We start from the raw sequence: 20,964 nt of genomic DNA, 5'->3' as shown, positions 1-20,964 counted from the left end.
GTATATTTACATATATTGATAAACAATTAAAGTTTAGCATGTGTAAGACCCCAATTTTGGCCCTAAGATCCCTCATGGCATCATAACATTGCATTTGCAAAAGCCTCAAGGATCATAAGCATCTTGGTTCCCTTTGCCTTTGGGTGGGATCTCTTATGAGCTGGTTTGAGATCACCAAACATGCTTGAATTGTATATTATTGCTTTTCTCATTTTGTTTACTAACCAAAAGCACAAAAATATGTCACTAACATTTCTTATTGTAGCTTGAAGCAATCACAAGGTCAAAAGCTTCTAGGTGATCCTTGGTGTAATGATATGGCCAAGAGAAGATGAAAGCAAGCATGGAAATGGTTCTCAAAGATCTCATCCACCAAATATGCGTCCCTAGTATCTCAATTCATCATTTTGATCAAAGCAAGTCAAAGGGTTTGAGGTTTGTGTCCCAAGGAAACCCTAATTCATCTGATCATCCACAATGCCTTGCTCATGAAGCAACCTCAGCCCATGGTCAAATACAATCAAGGGAAGTTCTCTAATTCATCATTTTGTGCATATTTTAACTTATTTGAGTGTCCTCAATCATCAATTCATCAAGATATGAGTTGTGGACTTGAGAAGTTGATCAGTCAGTTCATCTGACTATTTTGAAATGCACTGAGACCTAACGTTTTATGTGTTGGTCAAATGGAGATGATCCCAAAATAAAAAATGTTCTTAAGAACAATATGAACAACTTTCATGTTCATCAAAAATTTATTTGAAGCTTGGGAGGTCATCTCCCATTCCAAGACATTATAGGTCATTTTGAATTAAACCCTAATTTTGGGTCAACTTCCCAAGAACATAACTCATTCATTTTTTATGATTTTGAGGTGGGATCAAATAAATTGGAAAGCTTATTGTGTGTACTTCAAATGTTATGTTGAAAAAAATTTCAAAATCTCAAAAGAAATACATGTGATAGTGCAAAACATTATAGGTCACTTTGGGCCAAATGCATTGAAATTGAAAAAAGTCCAACTTCAAGTGCCCATAACGTCTTCATAAGAAATCCAAATGATGAAAAATTTAAGTCCGTCTTGATTTTCTTGAAGAGATCTACAACTTTGATGTCAGAGGTTTTTCCATTTGAGGCTTGCATCATAAAAATAGAAGGGCTTGAACATTGGCCAAATTTGGAAACTTCACTTTTGCATGTTTTGCACCTTACACTTTAAACTCAAAATTCACTAATTTCCAAGGCTCAGTTGAAATTTTGAGCAACATATCATTTGTTCCTTATGCAATAAGCTTTCTAACCATTACTCATGAGGTGGCATTTGGAGTTTGGAAGCACCATTTTCAAAGGCATGAAGGTTTAGTGCATTTTGTGAAATTCAATTCCAATTGCCATGCATGAGCTGTTTACACTTCTTGTACACGTCCATTTGCAATCTGCATGAGTTCAACAAGTTATTCCAAGCCTTATTGGGCCTTCCACATGATCATACAAGCCCATGCAAGGAAAATGCATTTTCCATGCACACGAGTAAAATCACTTGTTCAGCCAATTCCAACTATAAATACATGTGCTATGCTTCATTATGAACTAACCTAAGGGCGCCTGAAATGTTGCAAGAGTGAATTCCCAACCATACCAAAGGAACTAAGTTCACATTTCTTCAAAATTTCAGATCTGAAGTTCAATTGAATTTGGTTGAATCTTCAGATGAAAGTTCCTAAACCTTCATCATTTGATCCATTGAGGTCCTGTTTTGCAAAAGGAGCTAAGGAAAGGGACTCAAAGCTTCACAATTCAAAGGTGTGCATCAACTGGTTTTTTCTTCGAAACTCCTTATTCTTTGATCTGTTGGCCTTGATATTGTGTTGTCTGAAGTCCTCTCTATAGAGGCATCATTGCTATATGCTCAATTTTTGAAATCCATGATGTTCAACATGAACACCATATTTTTCTCCTTCTGATTTCTCTTACTATGGGGATCTAGAAGAGAAACTAATGGTACATGGGTGATGTACATCACCCCAGCTTTAATTTGGTATATGGATCGTGAGTTTTGGTTAACTTTTGCAAACCTGCAACTCTGGCCGGAGCTGGTGTGCTCGCCGGAGAAGACGGTGGTGTACACCACCGTCCACCATGCCAGATTGAATCTGGACCATTGGATGCGTTTCCCACGATCTAATCCTGGCCATTGTTATGTTTGACTCCATTTAATGCATGATACCACGCACTTGACTCATGTACATGGTAAGCGCGCACTTGAGAGCCTTCTGATCAGCCACGTCAATTAATGAGGCTTGATCAGACACTCGTGGTTTTTTTCTGATTTTTATAATTTCCATTTTATTTCTTTTATTTAATTTAACTTCAAAAATTCATAACTCTCTCATTTTAAATCCAAAAAATATGGGACCAATTGCATTATTTCTCTTTTTAATTCTAGTTTCTAAAAATGATTTTTAATTTTTTTATTTCATCATTTGATATTTTTTGTGAATTTTCTCTTTTCTGGTTATTTTTAATTAATTTTTATTAGTTTTTGATATTCAAAAAATACAAAAATATTTTCTCAACCTATTTGAATGATGATGGATCTATGAAAAATATTCTCATCAATTTTTTAATTGATTTGAGATTTATTTGAGATTTTAGTTCAATTAGGGTATTTTTATTCATTTTTAATTGATTAAAAATAGTTTCTAACTTTTAAAAATGCTGAAATTTTTTGTCAAACTTTGTTTGACCTTGTTGAACTTAGGATAAATCACTTGGACTTTTAAAAGTTGATTTGAAGTGATTTTGAAGTTTGACCTTTCTTTAATATTTTAATTCAAGTTTATTTTTAATATTAAAAATGCCAAAAATATTTTGTTCATGTCTTGACCTCCAATCTTCATCTCTCTTCTGTTTTTTATTGTTTGACCATGATCCTCAATGTCATTGGTCAACACTTGTTGATTAGTACATTCTATTTCATTTAATGCCCTTTATTCTTTTCATTTCCATTTCCATTTATTCAACTTCTTCATCTTCTTCTTCTTCTTTTCTTTTTTGATCAATGAGTTAAAGGTTGATAAGTTAGCATTGATTAGGGAGGTTTAATCTTCCTTGATTCAAATCTAATTCATCTTGATCAAATGATCAAGTGAATGGATTTGCATTAAGGATAGGTTGCTTCCTAAATCATGCAAAGGACTTAAACCAATACAAGATCATTTCTCTTCTTCTTTTTGGCATGGCAAGTTGTTGGAACTTGGTTCACTAATCAAGACTTCTAACTTATGTTGTTGCCTACATTATTATTGACCGGCCTCAGATAGTTGTGACTTCTACATAAGTCCAATTACGATTGCTTAACATAGCGCTAAATTTGCCTTATGGCACACTAACCACTAACACTAACCATTAACCATTAACATTTACTTTGTGCACTTTACTTTTATGCAATTTACTATTCTTGTACATATTATTCATTTGCTTTTTCCTTTGCTCACTTGAGCACATGTTTATGTTAATGCAATTTGCCTTTTGCTCACTTGAGCATATAATTGTGTGTATATCATTTGTGTTTATGTTTTGTTTTAATTGTTGTGGACCAAATGCAAAGAAATGGACAAATGGACTTAGACTTTAGGACTTTCCCTATGCAAATTTGGAGTCAAAGAGCAACTAGGCATTGGGCCTTTAGAGTGCTATAAAAGTCAAAGAGCAACTAGGCATTGGGCCTTTAGAATGCTTAATGTTGAAGATAACCTTGAAAGGACCAACTTCTAAACTCTTCTTGTCCATTCCTTGTTTGTTTGCTAGAACCTTTTAATGTGTGTGTTCTTGTGCTACGGATTCCAACTTAATCTAAATTGAGGAACCATTACCATGAGCTTCTAAGAGAGAGGGATCCAAGATACATTGAGGAGCTTTCCAAGAGTTCATTTGATTGCTTGAGTTTATGCTTATGTGATTGCTTATTCCAAAGGATGGGAACTACTTGGATCATCACTATGATCTCAAGAGAGGAACTCCATGTGTGGTTTTGCTTCTTGTCCCTTACCTCTTGTATGATTAGGACTTTAGCCATTCTTCTTCTTCTCTCCACTCTAACCCAAGCCAAAACTTTTGTGCAAACATTTAACACTTCTTTTCAAACATTAGAAACCTAAGCCTTATGCTTTTGATTTTCAAACTTTCTTTTCATAATACTTATTTTGAATTGAATCTAAGTCAACTTTGACCATATTTTGTAAATACTTTTCATTGGTAAATATTACTCATTCAAATACTTTTTTGGTTTCAATGGCCACTCTCTTAATCAAAAAATTTCATAACCTTTAGCTATTGGGTTTGAGTTATCCTTGAGGTAGATGTAATACTCACCTATATCCTTAGTGATGGACAATGAGTCTTCCATGCTTATTATAGGGTTAACCCCTCACTAGCATGTTGAAGCTATCCTCACATGGTGGATTTTGTGGTTTTGGGTTGAGTTTTCTCCCTTGGATAACAAAAGACCTTAAGGCTTTTGGACCAAATCAATCCACCAACTTGTTTTGAGATTTTTACCCCAAACTACGAGGTTTTGATCCTAATCTTTTAAAGATGGTACATAGGCAATGGGTTTATCCATCAAAACACAAAATGTAAATAAACTTGTATATTCTCTTCTCATCTCTTCAATCATGTTTGCACAAATAAATTTTCACCAAATACCAACCTTACAACAAATGTGAAAAGGGCTCCCTAGGAGTACCTAGGATGTTTTGGGTGCTTAAAACCTTCCCATTACATAACCAACCCCCTTACCCAGATCTCTGACATTTTTGCTAGTTTTTGATTCGATAAAACTTTTAGGTTTTTGTTCGCTTTCTAATCATTCCTTTGGATAAATAGAAGTGCGGTGGCGACTCGACTTGTATGGTTTACCTTAGATTTAGTCAATATCTCTAATGGTAACGAATACCCCGCTACAGAAAAGTGGCGACTTCACTGGGGACATATGTCCAGTGGGTTTTGCCTACTTTTTATATTTGTTGTATTGTATTGTATATTGTTTTGTGACATATTTTTGTGCAATTTGGGATTACTGTATTGTATGTAATGATTGAATTGCTTGAATATTAATTCCTTGTATGCTTGGTGATCTTTGTGAGATGAGTTCTATATCCAAACTCGAGTGCACTTAGGATAGGAGAATGGCATAGTCTTGTTGACTTGTGTGGAGTATTTCCTTAGCAAGTTGACTTGCAAGTCCATTCACTTGGTGGAGGTCATGCTGGGATCAATAATGTCACACAAGTAGTTGTGGTTAGACATTACTCTTTCCAATATAGACCTTAGAAGCCAAGGACCTTAGTTTACCAAGCCCCTCTTGGCCTATTCTTAGGATGTAGTGCAAAAGTTGTTCAAGTGTAAGATTTGATACGATTGTTACGCGATACTACACTCATAAGAGTCTCTCTTGAGAATATTTTTGGAATGCGAGTAGTCGTTTCTCCGATAATATCCGAAAGATGGGATGATGACTATAGGAACCTCTTGTAGAACATGTTTGGCCGGTTAAACCCTAGTACACTCCCTTTGGGTGGTTCTAAATCGAGACCCCATGCTCGTGACTTGCAACAAACCCTTGATTCGTGGTTGATCCGTTCATGTATCCTTAATATCAATGGAACTTGGGTGTTGATAAGGTGTAAACCATAATCCACCAAAATGGATGATTGATATTAAGGATAATATGATCCATCCCATGACCTTTGTTTGGTGTGCTTTGCTTGATCCTTGAGTGTGATTGTTGCATTCATGCATTCATGCACCCATTTACATCCATATCATCAACATAATAAGAAATTTTCAAGGAACTTCAGAGGTCTATTTGCAAATTTTCAGACATGGAAAGACAAAGAAGGAATACAAAGAAGTACAACTTCAGACAACCTGATTTGAAAGAGCTAAGGAATTTGACATCCTATGTATTAGATCCCTTGGGTTTCAAGGCTCATTTTGGGAAGCTTCTTCCTCTTCTGACTACTCAGGTGGATGAAGGGTTGATGAGTGTATTGGCGCAGTTTTATGATCCTTTGTATCGTTGCTTCACATTTCCGGATTTCCAGCTTTTGCCTACACTTGAGGAGTATGCCTACCTTGTGGGCATACCTATTCTAGGCCAGTTGCCGTTCAGTGGCTTGGAGAGTATTCCTACTTCTCGAGAGATAGCTGACATGTTGCATATAGATGAATCTCTGGTTGGTGCTCATATGACTACCAAAGGTGGAATTCAAGGTCTCCCTTCTAAGTTCCTCATTGCTCAAGCTACTGTCTATGGGAAGGCCATGAGTGAGGACGCCTTTGAAGCCATATTTGTACTTCTCATCTATGGGTTAGTGTTGTTCCCCAACATCGACAAGTTTGTGGTTGTGAACGCTATTAGGATTTTCTCTACCCTTAATCCTGTTCCGACTCTGTTGGGTGACACTTATTTCTCTTTGCATATGAGGAATGCAAAGGGTGGTGGTGCCATTGTGTGCTGTTTTCCTCTGTTGTATAAGTGGTTTATTTCTCACTTACCGCAGACGGTCGCCTTCAAGGAGAACAAGGGATGTCTACGGTGGTCCACGAGACTTATGTCTCTCACTAATGATGATGTCTCTTGGTACAACCGTGTGTATGATGGCGTGCAGATTATTGACTCTTGTGGTGAATTCTCCAATGTACCTCTTCTTGGTACATGTGGTGGGATTAGCTACAACCCCATTTTGGCACGTCGTCAGCTTGGGTTCCCCCTAAAGGATAAACCCAATAACATTCTGTTGGAAGGTGTGTTCTTTCAGGAGGGTAAAGATCCCCAAGGCTTGAAGGGCAGGATGGCCCACGCCTGGCGCAAGATTCATAGGAAAGGAAGGAAGGAGTTGGGTCCTAAGAATTGTGTCGCTTTGGAGCCTTATACTGCTTGGGTTAGAAGGAGAGCTTCTGAGTACCTCATGCCATACGAGTATCCGAGACCTACACCTTTGGTCGTGGCTGGGCCTTCAACCCTCCCTGACCAAGGAGTAGAAGAGTTGAGAGACGAAGACCGTTCACGTGCCTGGATCCGTGAACGAGAAGAGTTTGCTTCAGCAGATCAAGGAGAAGGATGCTTTGATTGAGTTTCTCGAACATTAGGTTATTGATGATCCTGATGATGCGTGGACTTCTCTACTTCCTCAGTCTTCTAGGTTCTGGAAGAGGAAGTACGATCGACTCGCCAAGGAGAAGGCAGATATGGAAGCAGCCTATGAGGAGGAGGTGAAGAGGCTTCGTGCATCTTATCTTCCTGTGTCCCGAGCTTTAGATGATTGTTTCAAGGGATTCATAGGATGATTATTTTCCTTTTTCTCTTGTATTTGGTTACCAATGTTGTACTTCTTTGGTGTAAAAATATATTTTCCAGGTATTATTGATGAGATATTTCCATATGTGATAAAAGTATAATATTTCCCAAAATTTGCAAATAGAACTCTAAAGTTCCTCTGAAATAAAGAACAAATCATATGCATAAGCATTACATGCATCATGTGCATAAGCAGGTTTTGCTCCAGGCTTCTTGTCCTATGGTCTAACTCTGTGTTCTTCATTTATTTTGAAGACAAGCTGACTCACCGGTACTACACCAGAGCCAACTCTTCGAGACTGATGGATCATTTGGAACAAGAGAACCGCGAGCTGAAGGAGGAAGTAGCCAGATTGACTGCCCTGATGGAGTCATTCTTGGCCGCTCAGAGCCAGTCTTCTCCAACACCCTCAACTCCTCCCCAGAGGACGGTCATTTCTGAGATCGTAACTTCTACTGTGCCTGTCGCAACAGCCCATTTTGTGCCATCTATGCCAGTCGGGTTCCCGTGGGGAATGCCTGCCAATTTTGTGCCAAAGGGTTTTGCTCATACTCTTGCTTCTTTGCCGGTATCTAGAACGGTCCTTTCAGTGCCACCTTCCGTTGTGCACACACTACCAAGAGTTGAAGATACCATATATCATTCTGAGCCATCTGAGGGCCCAGACGTTTATGAGAAGATGGACGACCTGAAAGATCAATTCCTTGAGCTTCGCAAGGAACTGAAGACTTTGAGGGGGAAGGACCTCTTTGGTAAAAGTGCTGCTGAGTTGTGCCTCGTGCCCAACGTAAGGATCCCTATTAAATTCAAAGTGCCTGACTTTGAGAAGTATAAGGGAAACACATGCCCTCTCAGTCATCTTGTGATGTATGCTCGCAAGATGTCGACGCAAACTGATAATGATCAACTGCTCATCCATTATTTCCAGGACAGTATGTCCGGTGCCGCTCTCCGGTGGTACATGGGTCTGGAGAGTTCGAACATCCTCTCTTTCAACGATCTTGGCGAAGCCTTCGTCAAGAAATATAAATACAATGTGGATATGGCTCCTGATAGGGACCAACTGAGGGCGATGTCCCAAAAAGAGAAAGAGACCTTCAAAGAGTATGTCCAGAGGTGGCGCGTATTGGAAGCTCAGGTAGTGCCACCCCTAGAGGAGAAAGAGATGACCAAGATCTTCTTGAAGACCTTGAGTTCATTCTATTATGAGAGAATGATAGCCAGTGCTCCCTCAGACTTCACCGAGATGGTGAATATGGGGATGAGATTGGAAGAGGGGGTCCGTGAAAGACTCTTAACTCGAGATGAAGGCTCTTCAGCAAAGAGATATGGAAGCTTTGCGAAAAAGAAGGAGGGAGAGGCACATGCTGTGTCTTCCCATGTCAAGAGAAGACCCTTTGTGAAGAGGAAGATTGCTCGCTCAGTCAATAATCAGCATCAGGTGGCTCATATAGCACCTGTTTTCAGGGAAGCTCAACATTATCAACAACCGCAAACTCAGTAATATCAGCAACAACAACAGCAGGCCTACAAGCCTCGAAATAATAACAACAATGCCAGCACCAGCTATGAGAGGAAGAGGGTCACATTTGATCCAATTCCGATGACTTACGCTGAACTCTATCCATATCTGATCGATAGAAAATTAATCACTCCACGAGACCCTCCCACTGTACCTGCTAACCCCTAGTGGTGGTACAAGCCTGAGCTTCATTGTGTGTATCATTTCGGTGCTCCAGGACATGACGTGGAGAATTGTTATCCCTTGAAGACCAAGGTGCAAGACCTTGTAAGAAGTGGGATTTTGTTTTTCGAGGACGTACGTTCGAATGTAAAGAAGAACCTATTGCCCGAGCATGGGAAATCTGTTAATATGGTCCAGGGTTGCGCTGGCAAATACAAAGTTAAATATGTCAGTCATATTCGACAATTGCTGGTTGAGATGCATCGCTTGCTGTGTGACTATAGCCATTATGAGCATGACCACGACAGATGCAGAGTCTGTTCTGTTAATCAGAGAGGATGTCGTCAGGTGCGTAGAGATGTTCAAGAGATGTTGGACGAAGGAGTCATTGAGATCCTTCAAAACAGAAATGTTGACGAAGATGCTCTCGAAGTTAACGCAATTTCTCCAGTATTCCGGATACCTGAGCCTGTTGTCATCAAGTATGATGGCAGCAAGCAGAAGGTTTCTCCAGCTCTGACTATCAAGCCAGCCGGACTTGTACCGTACTCCTCCGAGAAGGCAGTTCCTTATCGCTACAATGCTGTAGCAGTAGATAATGGGAAAGAGGTGCCGTTGCCCTCTTCGTCTGTTGTTAATATTGCTGACGTCAGCGGGTTGACCCGTAGCGGTCGGGTATTTTCAGCTCTGTTGAAGCCTCAAGCTGACGCTCGAGGAAGTGTTGATGCTGATTTTGTTGAACGCCCGATTCGGAATGCTGTGAGCACTCCGAATCCGGCACTTGTTGCTAAGCCCTCCTCTACGTTGAGAACTCCTACTTCTGCTGGCCCGAGTGGCAATACGAAAGAAGATTGTGATGAGATGTTGAGGCTCATCAAAAGGAGCGAGTACAACGTTGTAGACCAGCTTCTACAAACGCCATCCAAAATATCTATGTTATCACTACTATTAAATTCAGAACCACACCGAGAAGCTCTGCAAAAGGTGTTGGATGTGGCGTACGTAGATCACGACGTCACGATAGAGCAATTTGACAGCATTGTTGCAAACATCACCGTTTGTAACAACTTGAGTTTTTGTGACGCTGATCTCCCCGAGGAGGGAAGAGACCATAACTTGGTATTACATATATCTATGAGCTACAAAGATGACGCCATGTCCAATGTGTTGGTGGACATTGGGTCATCATTGAATGTATTGCCGAAGACCACTCTCATGAAGTTGTCATATCAAGGGCCTCCCATGAGGCAGAGTGGAGTAGTGATGAAAGCTTTCGACGGGTCTCGCAAAACTGTGATTGGAGAGGTTAATCTCCCAGTCAAAATCGGACCAAGTGATTTCCAGATTACCTTCCAGGTTATGGACATTCACCCATCGTATAGCTGTCTCTTAGGCAGACCATGGATTCAGGAGGCTGGTGCCGTGACATCCACCTTACACCAGAAACTGAAATTTGTAAAGAACAAGAAGCTGGTGGTGGTAGGGGGAGAAAAGGCTCTCTTGGTAAGCCATTTGTCTTCCTTCTCATACATAGATGATGAGGATGAAGTTGGGACTCCCTTCCAAGATTTATCTATTGCTGAACCTGTTGAGAAGAGAACTCATTCGTTTGCTTCCTACAAAGATGTGAAGTTGGCCATTGAGCATGGTGCAACTGCTGGGTTGGGGCAAATGATCAAGATGGAAGACAACAAGTCTGGGGCTGGCATAGGCTATTCTTCTGGGGTCTTCAACAAGCAAGGTTTGCTCAAGAGTGGGGGTTTCATCCACACTAGTCAAGATGAAGAGGCTGATGCCATTTTGGAAGAGGAAGAAGAGGATTCTGGCAATTTCATCATCCCTGGAGGGATCTGCAATAATTGGGTCGTTGTGGATATTCCAACAGTTATCCATAAGTCAAAGTAATGTTCATTGTGTTTAAAAACCCTTCTCCCATGCCAAAAGGAGGAGTGATGACATTGTTGGCACATAAATACAATGATGTTTTCATTCAATAAATTCATGTTAAATCTTTGTTTTTCCAATCATTTTCTCTTTTTGCTTTGGCATGAAATTGGTGATCACATAAAACCCTAAAAAATAAGAATAAAATCAATCTTTTCATCTGCATAATGATTTGCCTTGGTTGAATTATAAAGCTTCTTTTATATCCAAAATTATTATGCAGGCTGATCAAACTCATTGAACATAATGATCCAACACCATCTCCCAACTTTGAATTCCCTGTATTTGAGGCGGAAGAAGATGATGTTGAAGAGATTCCTGACGATATTACCCGTCTACTTGAGCATGAAGAGAAGATCATTCAGCCGCATCTTGAGAATTTGGAAACAGTCAATTTGGGGTCTGAAGATTGTGTGCGAGAAGTAAAGATTGGGGCACTCCTGGAAGAATCTGTTAAGAAGGGGTTGATTGAGTTGCTACGAGAATTTGCTGACGTCTTTGCCTGGTCATATGAAGACATGCCTGGTCTAGATACTGATATCGTGTAACATTTCCTACCTTTGAAACCTGAGTGTGTGCCTGTAAAGCAAAAGCTCAGAAGAACTCATCCCGATATGGCAGTAAAAATCAAGGAAGAAGTGCAGAAGCAAATTGATGCGGGGTTTCTGGTGACTTCTACATATCCTCAATGGGTGGCCAATATTTTGCCTGTGCCTAACAAAGATGGAAAAGTCCGAATGTGTGTGGACTATAGAGACCTGAATAAAGCTAGTCCGAAAGATGATTTCCCTCTACCACATATTGATATGTTGGTAGATAATACAACTAAATTCAAAGTCTTCTCATTTATGGACGGATTTTCTGGATATAATCAGATCAAAATGGCACCCGAGGATATGGAGAAGACAACATTCATCACACCTTGGGGAACATTCTGTTATCGAGTGATGCCCTTCGGTTTGAAGAACGTCGGAGCCACGTATCAACGAGCTATGACTACCTTGTTTCATGATATGATGCACAAGGAGATCGAGGTATATGTTGATGATATGATTGCTAAGTCAAAAAAGGAAGTTGAACATGTAGAGCACCTGTTGAAGCTTTTTCAGCGTTTGAGGAAGTACAAGCTTCGTCTGAATCCCAACAAGTGTACATTTGGAGTCCGTTCCGGGAAGTTATTGGGCTTCATTGTTAGTGAAAGAGGTATTGAGGTTGATCCTGCAAAGGTCAAAGCAATACAAGAGATGCCTGCGCCCAAAACTGAGAAGCAAATCCGAGGTTTTCTTGGCCGCTTGAATTACATTTCTAGATTTATATCAGACATGACTGCCACATGTGCGCCGATATTCAAGCTCCTCCGGAAAGATCAGTCCCATGATTGGACCGAGGATTGCCAAAAAGCCTTTGACAGTATTAAAGAGTATTTGTCTGAGCCTCCGATTCTGTCTCCACCTGTGGAAGGAAGACCATTGATTATGTATCTGACTGTTCTTGAAGACTCAATGGGTTGTGTCCTTGGTCAGCAGGACGAATTAGGAAAGAAAGAGTATGCCATCTACTATTTGAGTAAGAAGTTTACTGATTGTGAGTCTCGATACTCAATGCTTAAGAAGACATGTTGTGCTTTGGCTTGGGCTGCTAAGCGCTTACGCCAGTATATGTTGAATCATACGACTTGGTTGATATCCAAAATGGATCCAATCAAGTATATCTTCGAGAAGCCTGCTTTAACTGGGAGAATTACCCGTTGGCAGATGTTGTTATCTGAGTATGATATCGAGTATCGAGCTCAGAAGGCTATTAAAGGTATTATTTTGGCTGACCACTTGGCACATCAACCAATCGAGGATTATCAGTCAGTTCAGTATGACTTCCCAGACGAGGAGATTCTGTATTTGAAAATGAAAGATTATGATGAACCTACACTTGATGAAGGGCCAGAACCTGGTTCCAGATGGAGTATGGTATTTGATGGCGCTGTAAATCAATATGGAAATGGTATTGGGGCAGTGATTATTACTCCTCAGGGCACATATTTTCCTTTTACAGCATAACTGACTTTCAAATGCACGAATAATATGGCTGAGTATGAAGCTTGTATTATGGGATTGGAGGAGTGTATTGATCTTAGGATCAAGCATCTCGATGTTTATGGTGATTCGGCCCTCGTTGTTATTCAGATTAAGGGTGAATGGGAAACGAATCAGCCCGGCCTCCTTCCATATAGGGATTATGCGAGGAGGATTTCAATGTTCTTTACTGAGGTTGACTTCCATCATATTCCTCGAGATGAGAATCAGATGGCAGACGCTCTCGCTACACTTGCTTCAATGATTGTGGTAAGACTTTGAAATGAAGTTCCCAATATCACCGTGATGCGCTTGGATAGACCAGCTCATGTATTTGCAGTTGAAGAAGTGAAAGATGATAAGCCGTGGTACTATGATATCAAGTGTTTCTTTCAGAGCTAGATTTACCCGCCTGGAGCATCTGTGAAAGATAGGAAGACTTTGAGGAGATTGTCAAGCAGTTTCTACCTCAATGGTGATGTGCTCTACAAGAGAAATTTTGATATGGTGCTGCTCAGATGCGTGGATAGACACAAAGCATACATGTTAATGACTGAGGTTCATGAGGGTTCATTTGGTACACATTCCAATGGACATGCCATGGCTAGAAAGATGTTGAGAGCAGGCTACTATTGGCTGACAATGGAGTCTGACTGTTGCAAATATGTGAAGAAATGCCATAAGTGTCAGATTTATGCGGATAAGATTCATATTCCTCCGACACTTCTGAATGTGATTTCGTCACCATGGTCATTCTCCATGTGGGGAATCGACATGATTGGCATGATAGAGCCGAAAGCGTCTAATGGTCACAGATTCATTCTCGTAGCAATTGATTACTTCACCAAATGGGTTGAAGCAGCATCATATGCAAATGTGACCAGGCAGGTGGTTGTGAAGTTTATCAAGAATCAACTCATATGCCGATATGGTGTGCCAGATAAGATCATTACTGATAATGGATCTAACTTGAACAACAAGATGATGAAAGAGCTTTGTAGTGAGTTCAAGATTGCACATCATAATTCTTCTCCTTACAGACCCAAGATGAATGAGGCTGTTGAAGTTGCTAATAAGAATATCAAGAGAATTATACAAAAGATGGTTGTCATGTATAAAGATTGGCACGAGATGCTGCCATTTGCCTTGCATGGATATCGTACGTCTGTCCGCACTTCAACAGGGGAAACCCCTTTCTCTCTTGTTTATGGCATGGAGGTTGTGCTCCCAGTAGAGGTGGAGATCCCGTCAATGAGAGTTTTGATGGAAGCCAAGTTTACTGATGCTGAATGGGTTCAGAGTCGTTTTGACCAGCTGAATTTGATTGAAGAGAAGAGATTGACTGCCATGTGGCATGGTCAGTTATATCAGCAAAGGATGAAGAAAGCCTTTAATAAGAAGGTCAAGCCTCGTGTGTTCCGAGAAGGTGACCTTGTGCTCAAGAAAGTCTTGTCTTTCGCGCCCGATTCCAGGGGCAAGTGGACTCCAAACTATGAAGGTCCATATGTTGTTAAGAGAGCCTTTTCAGGCGGTGCATTGATACTTACAACTATGGATGGGGAGGATTTCACTCGTTCTGTGAATTCAGATGCAGTCAAGAAATACTTCGCCTAAAAATAAAAACAGAATAGCTCGCTAAGTTGAAAACCCGAAAGGGCGGCTTAGGCAAAAATGAGCGTCTCAGTGGATTGAAAACCTGAAAGGGCGATCCAGGAAAAAGTTAGAGACATAAAAAAAACGAATATATAAATCCCGCTAGATTGAGTACCTCACCCTGGGGAAATCTAGGCAAAAAATAGGGATTTGGCAAGTAACTGCATCCTGACAAGACTTTGTTCTACAACTGTCATCCGTTAGAGATTCTCACTCATCCATCATCAACCAAAGCTTCAAATACATCGGATTCAGAATTGGTGGAGAAATGGTCATTATGTTCAATGTAGCCCTTTTCCAATACATATCACCAATTTCAGATTTCTAAAGATCTATGGAGTCTTGCCATTTGCAGACTACCATTCCATCAAATAAATTTGAGCCTTTATCCAATTATTTGCACTCTTATTTGTTTCTATTCAACAAATGTTTTGCATGTTTTAATTGAAAAAAAATAGGGTTAAATACACTTTTCCCCCCTGTAATGTTAGCGAGTTTAGGATTACCCCCCTGTAAAAATATTTTTTGTAAACCCCCCCTTATGTTATGTAGATTCCTTCATAGACCCCCTAATATCCAGGTGGCATGGAATCTAATAAGAGGTCCTACACCTGGCATATTTTTAATTTTGTTAAAGTGATTATGTGTCATTTTACACTTTTTAATTTCAAATACCCCCTTAGAAAATTAGGGTTCTGAACATAGTAGGGAAGACGAAGACGAAATTTCCAGGGGAAGACGAAGACGAAGAAGAAGAATGCAGGGAACGAAGCAAACGAGAAAGACGACCGCAGTGAAGACGAAGATGAAGACAACCTCAGCGAATACGAAGAAGCGATCCAGCTCAGTGAAGACGAGCTCAGTGAAGTGTCCAAAGTCCGAGGTTAGTAAAAATTTGAAGTTCATCAATGTCGTAGGGTAAAATTTTGAAATCAACAATCTTTGACATGTGGGTATAATATATTGACAGGATTCACAACACTTTAGTGTTACACTCCACCATGGGGGTGAATTTTACAGGGTTTTTGAAGAAGAAATTATATACAGAGGGGGTACGGATACGACAGTTAATGGGATACATGTTTCAAATTGGAACATGGATAACATTGAGAAGTTGTTGAGTAGGTTAGGGTATAAGGCTGATTGTGTTAGGGTATGGACAAAAGTTTTAGAAATTCAAGATGGTTTTTTTCTGATTAGGAAAGATGATGATGTTGTTGATGATTTTGCTCTATACTTTAGTGCAATGAATGTGAAAGGAGATTTGTATGTTGAACATAGTACTGGGAACATGGACCCTGCTGATAGGGAACCTAAATGTGTGAATGATGATGACCACCCCCCTGATAATGGAATTGATGGGTTAGATGAGGAGAAGGTAGAGGGGTTAGATGACAGTGAAGATGAAAGAGCTACTGCTTACTTTGATGGTTTTGAAGGAACAGATGTTACTAAGCCTATTAGGGAGGAGCCCAATAACAGTATGGAGGAGCCCAATAAGAGTATGGATTCAGATGATGTATACTATAGTGATGAGTTGAATAGTTCTGACCCAGATGATTCTTGTGATGAAGAAAGGCCCAAGTATGCTAGGTTTAGGAAAGAGCATCTAAACAAAGACTTTATATTCAAGTGGGGTATGGAATTCAACACACTTGATGACTTTAGGGCAGCTATCCGTGAGTGGTCAGTGCTTAATGGGAGGGAAATTTCTTTTGTGAAAAATGAGGGAGATAGGGTAAGGGTGGTGTGTAAGCATAAATGTGGGTTTTTAGTCTTATGCTCTAAGGTGGGCCACAAGGAGACTTTTGCTATAAAAACACTTGTACATAAGCACACATGTGCTAGGGTTTTGAACAACAAGTCTGCTAGCTCAAAGTGGGTGGCCAAGCATGTGGTAAAGAGGATGCAAACTTCTGATACAGTCAGGATAAGAGACATCATCCAAGATATGAGGCAAACATATTCTGTGGGTATTACTGTTGCAAAAGCATGGAGGGCTAAGCTAATTGCCAAGAAGATAATTGAAGGTGATGCTGACAATCAGTATGCTTCCATATGGAGGTATGCAGAAGAACTAAGAAGGGTAAACCATGGCAACACTGTGAAGATAAATGTAGAAAGACCTAGTCCATCCATACAACCAAGGTTTGGGTCATTTTATTTCTGTTTTGATGGCTGTAAGAAAGGCTTTATTCATGGATGCAGACCATTTGTGGGGGTTGATGGATGTCACTTAAAGACCAAGTATGGTGGACAGTTACTTATTGCTGTAGGCAGGGATGCTAATGATCAATACTTCCCTTTGGCATTTGGTGTGGTTGAAAATGAAACAAAGGAGAGTTGGAGATGGTTTATACAACTACTAATGGAGGACATTGGTCAGGATAGAAGATATGTATTTATCTCTGATCAACAGAAGGTATGTATTTAACTCTATCTTTCTGTTGCAAATTATTCTATTCTCTAAATGTTGAAAAAATTTCTATTTTGTATCAGGGACTTGTGGCTGTATTTGAAGAATTGTCTGATACTATTGAGCATAGATTATGTCTTAGGCACTTGTATGCTAATTTCAAGAAAAGGTTTGGTGGAGGAGCCCTTATTAGAGATTTAATGATGGGAGCTGCTAAAGCCACATATTATCAGGCATGGGTCCAAAAGATGAATGAATTGAAGAATGCAGATCCCAATGCTTGGACTTGGTTGATGGTTGTTCCTACCAAAAGCTGGTGTAAGCATGCCTTTTCTTTTTACCCTAAATGTGATACATTGATGAATAATATGTTATGGATTTTCAGTAAGTCCAATCAATGGTCAAGATATGTGGCCAGAAGTTGAGATGGAACCACCTCTACCACCTGCATATAAAAATGGTCCTGGTAGACCTAAGAAGATTAGGATAAGAGAAAGTGGAGAGGATGGTGCAAGGAAGAGAAGATCTGGTGTTGCATATAAGTGCACCAAATGTGATAATTTTGGTCACAATGCTATGACTTGTAAGGCTACCACTCAGGATCCCAATGCACTTAAAAGAAAGGTAATTCATTGTGATATACATTTTGTATTACATTCTACATTCTGTCTTACATTCTTCATTGTGATATGCATTGTGATGACAACCATACATTGTGTCTTACATTGTAGAGAAAACCTAAAAAAGGACATGTGCCAACTGCAACTGATATGCCAACTGCAAATGATATGCCAACTGCATCTGATATGCCTGCCCCAACTGCAACTGATATGACTGTTCCAACAAATGTGCCTGTTCCAACTGATCCACAGCCTCCAACTGATATGCCTGTTCCAACTATTATGAGTCAAACAGGATCTAGTGTGGCTGCCTCAATCACAAAACAATCCAGAAAAAGGGTTGAAAAAAAACCTATCATCAAAAGAAGGCAAAGTGAGAGGATCAAGTTGAGTTGGTTTAAAAGACCCATAACAGGTGAAGGAATATCTAGTGACAAACCAATTACCCTACCAGAAAATGAAGACATACCCACTTCAAAATGAGGGACTGATTATTATGTTTCTGCTATGTATTTTGTAATCCTTTTGGAAAACTCTTTTGTAATGCCAACTGATCTTTGAAGACATGTATTTTGTAATCCTTTTGTAACAAACATATGCACTTACTGTGATGATCAGTTCTAATGTATCAGTTTAACATTATTGGTGTGTATTGTCTATAAAACACAATGGCTAGTCTGTCACATTTTTTTCTTGTTTTTCATAAACCATGAATTCTGCAGAGAGCCATGGCTAGTCTGTGCACTAATCTTACAACAAAACCATGAATTCTGCAGGACCTAAAGAAAAAGCCAAAGTATTTAATTACATTCACCTTGAATTCTGCACTGAAAAAGTTTAAGAGATAGACTACATTAATATATTTCAAGTTATTTATATGTTTACTATGTCATATTTTCTTTAGAATTACTGACTATAAAATTGTTCTGTAGTTTTCTGATGATTTTGCAATTTTGCTCTTTCATTATGATATAACTTTTTTCTGTCATTATTGGTAGATTGAATGCTGAAAGTTTAATCAAATAATGATGCTGCACTGACAGTTTAAGATTGATGAACAGATTACATTTCATTGATGAACACATTACAAGTTCAACATTACATTGCTGAAAAACACTAATGACATAACAATTACATGACAGACTCATTAGACTAACTTAACCATAACTGCTATCAACATCCATGACAGACCAATTACAAACATTAACCATAAATTTTTCCTCTTTTCCATTGCAATCTTTTTCTTCAGTTTTTCTAACTTGTTAAGCTTTCCGACTCTGCAATCTATCTCCTCAACAATCTCTTTAGCAAATTCAATCAAATAAGCCTTGTTGACTTCACATTGGCGGCATCCGGACGGATTGGTTTCTTTCACTGCAAACTCACTGACCAAATCATCCCACAAAAATAAACCGCACCCATTCTGCAATTTGAGACAAACACCACCAACAATTAATTTCGAAATCAAACTCAAAATAATAAAATGCTTCAAAATTGCTCACCATATAATTCCTGCATTTCCAAAATTTGCGACCGGGGTTTTCAATTGACTTGGAGACCAACAACTTCATGGTTTCATTGCATCCACATCTTGGTAAGCCGTTTCCAACTTCACTCGTGGAAGATGCCTTGCTGCCACCCATAACCCAGATGAAGGGGACACGGACGAAGATGAAGAGAGGGATGGATTTGGGGTAGGGATGGATTTCATGAAGAGAGAGAGGGATGGATTTGGGATAGGGATGGATTTCACGAAGAGAGAGAGGGATGGATTTGGAACCCTAATTTCTAGTTTATGCCATGCTGGAGACCTAATGAAGATTCACATGTGAAAATAAAAAAATTAAAAAGCCACGTCTGAAATAAAAAACCAAGATTCCATGCCACCTGGATATTAGGGGGTTCTATGAAGGAATCTACATAACATAAGGGGGGTATTGAAAAAATAACTTTACCAGGGGGTAACCCTAAACTCGCTAACATTACAGGGGGGTAAAGTGTATTTAACCCAAAAAAATATCATTGTTTTAAATAATCAAATCTTTCATAATTTGTTTTTTAACAAAGTGAACATTCACAATGATAGAAGGATACTAGGGAGATCTTCAATGCTCTCCCAAGGATGGTAAGATTCTCGACAGGGTAAGACATTTGTTCATATTCCTGGCATGTTTGTGTCCTCTTCCTCCAGGAGCCTTTTGTGGTTTTTTCTCCCAAGCAGAGTGTTTGGTAAGATTATTCATCCCTCCTTCCTTCAACAGAGTAGTGATCCTTCCTCCTCAGCAGATGTGATCTCATTGGACAGTATCGAGTAATCTTTGGAAGCTTCTGGTTTATGGTTGTTTCCCCCGGAGATCCATCCTCCTCTTTGATAACTTCCCCAGTAAAGTTGCTTCTACGTCGGAGTTCATTTGTGCTATGACTTTGCCCCTAGTTGGAATGACTGATGCTCATTCCCCTGCATAGATCTTTGTGGTCCTGGATTTCTCTCTTGAGATGTAGTGTCGGATGTTTGTGTACTTGTTCATTGGACCTGTTTGTGTTAGAAATGTTTGTTTGTCAGCATTCATCATACATAAACCATGCATATGTGCATATTGATAACATTCATGTCGCATTTGTTTGACATATATCTTTGTTTGTTATCCCCTGCTAGTTGGTAATACATTTCCCCAAGCAGATGTCGGTGTCTGATCTCCCCGTATAGAGTCAGCCCCATAAGTAGAAAGTGTTTATCCTTCCTTCCATATTCCCCACCGAGATATGACCTCGTGGATGATGGTTGTTTCTGTTCCCTCCCAACACATATATTGGAATGGAATTCCCCATTGAGTTATATCCTCATAGGGACAAATCTTGATTCAGCGTGCCTCTCTAGTTTGATCCTAGATTGGCTTCTTGCGTCCTTTCCTGCGCTTCCCCGTAGTTTAGATGAATAGTTGCTCAGTAACCAGTAATTACCCATCTTTTCCCCGGCGGAGTCTGTGGTTTTCTACCTTTATACCGGTAGTGGTAAATCCTATTTTTATCCCCTTGCAGAGTTAACCGTTTTGCTCATCCTAATCGATGACGGTTACTTTTCCGTGGTTTTCTGCCCAGTATCCGGTAGATGTAATCCCCTCCCTCACGGTTATCTTTATCCAATATTCGGTATTGATATTCCTTCACCGCTTTCTTTTTGAGCATATCTCCAGTAACCGGTGATATGTCTCCT

General features: G+C 39.7%; 1 protein-coding gene across 1 annotated transcript; it reads right to left on the bottom strand.

The window, feature by feature from the left end:
• Positions 1 to 18,897: 18,897 nt before the first annotated feature.
• Positions 18,898 to 19,624, bottom strand: LOC127137356 (uncharacterized). The gene is made up of 2 exons (XM_051063825.1): positions 19,253 to 19,624; positions 18,898 to 19,173 (listed from the first exon to the last, which is right to left on the bottom strand). Exons 1-2 carry the CDS (start codon positions 19,391 to 19,393, stop codon positions 18,898 to 18,900), a joined length of 417 nt encoding a protein of 138 aa, XP_050919782.1. The 5' UTR covers positions 19,394 to 19,624.
• Positions 19,625 to 20,964: the final 1,340 nt, after the last annotated feature.

Source organism: Lathyrus oleraceus, chromosome 4 (assembly GCF_024323335.1).
Source record: "Lathyrus oleraceus cultivar Zhongwan6 chromosome 4, CAAS_Psat_ZW6_1.0, whole genome shotgun sequence".
Classification (NCBI taxonomy): Eukaryota; Viridiplantae; Streptophyta; class Magnoliopsida; order Fabales; family Fabaceae; genus Lathyrus; species Lathyrus oleraceus.
Note: the sequence above shows the minus strand (reverse complement) of the source record. Positions and strands in the feature narration are given on the sequence as shown.

What these genes read in the sequence shown, in the direction of transcription:
- LOC127137356 (XM_051063825.1), bottom strand. Translation starts at nt 19,393, where the DNA reads ATGGGTGGCAGCAAGGCATCTTCCACGAGTGAAGTTGGAAACGGCTTA. An exon ending in GGAAATGCAGGAATTATATG is followed by an intron (nt 19,174 to 19,252) that starts GTGAGCAATTTT and finishes CTCAAATTGCAG; the next exon opens with AATGGGTGCGGTTTATTTTT.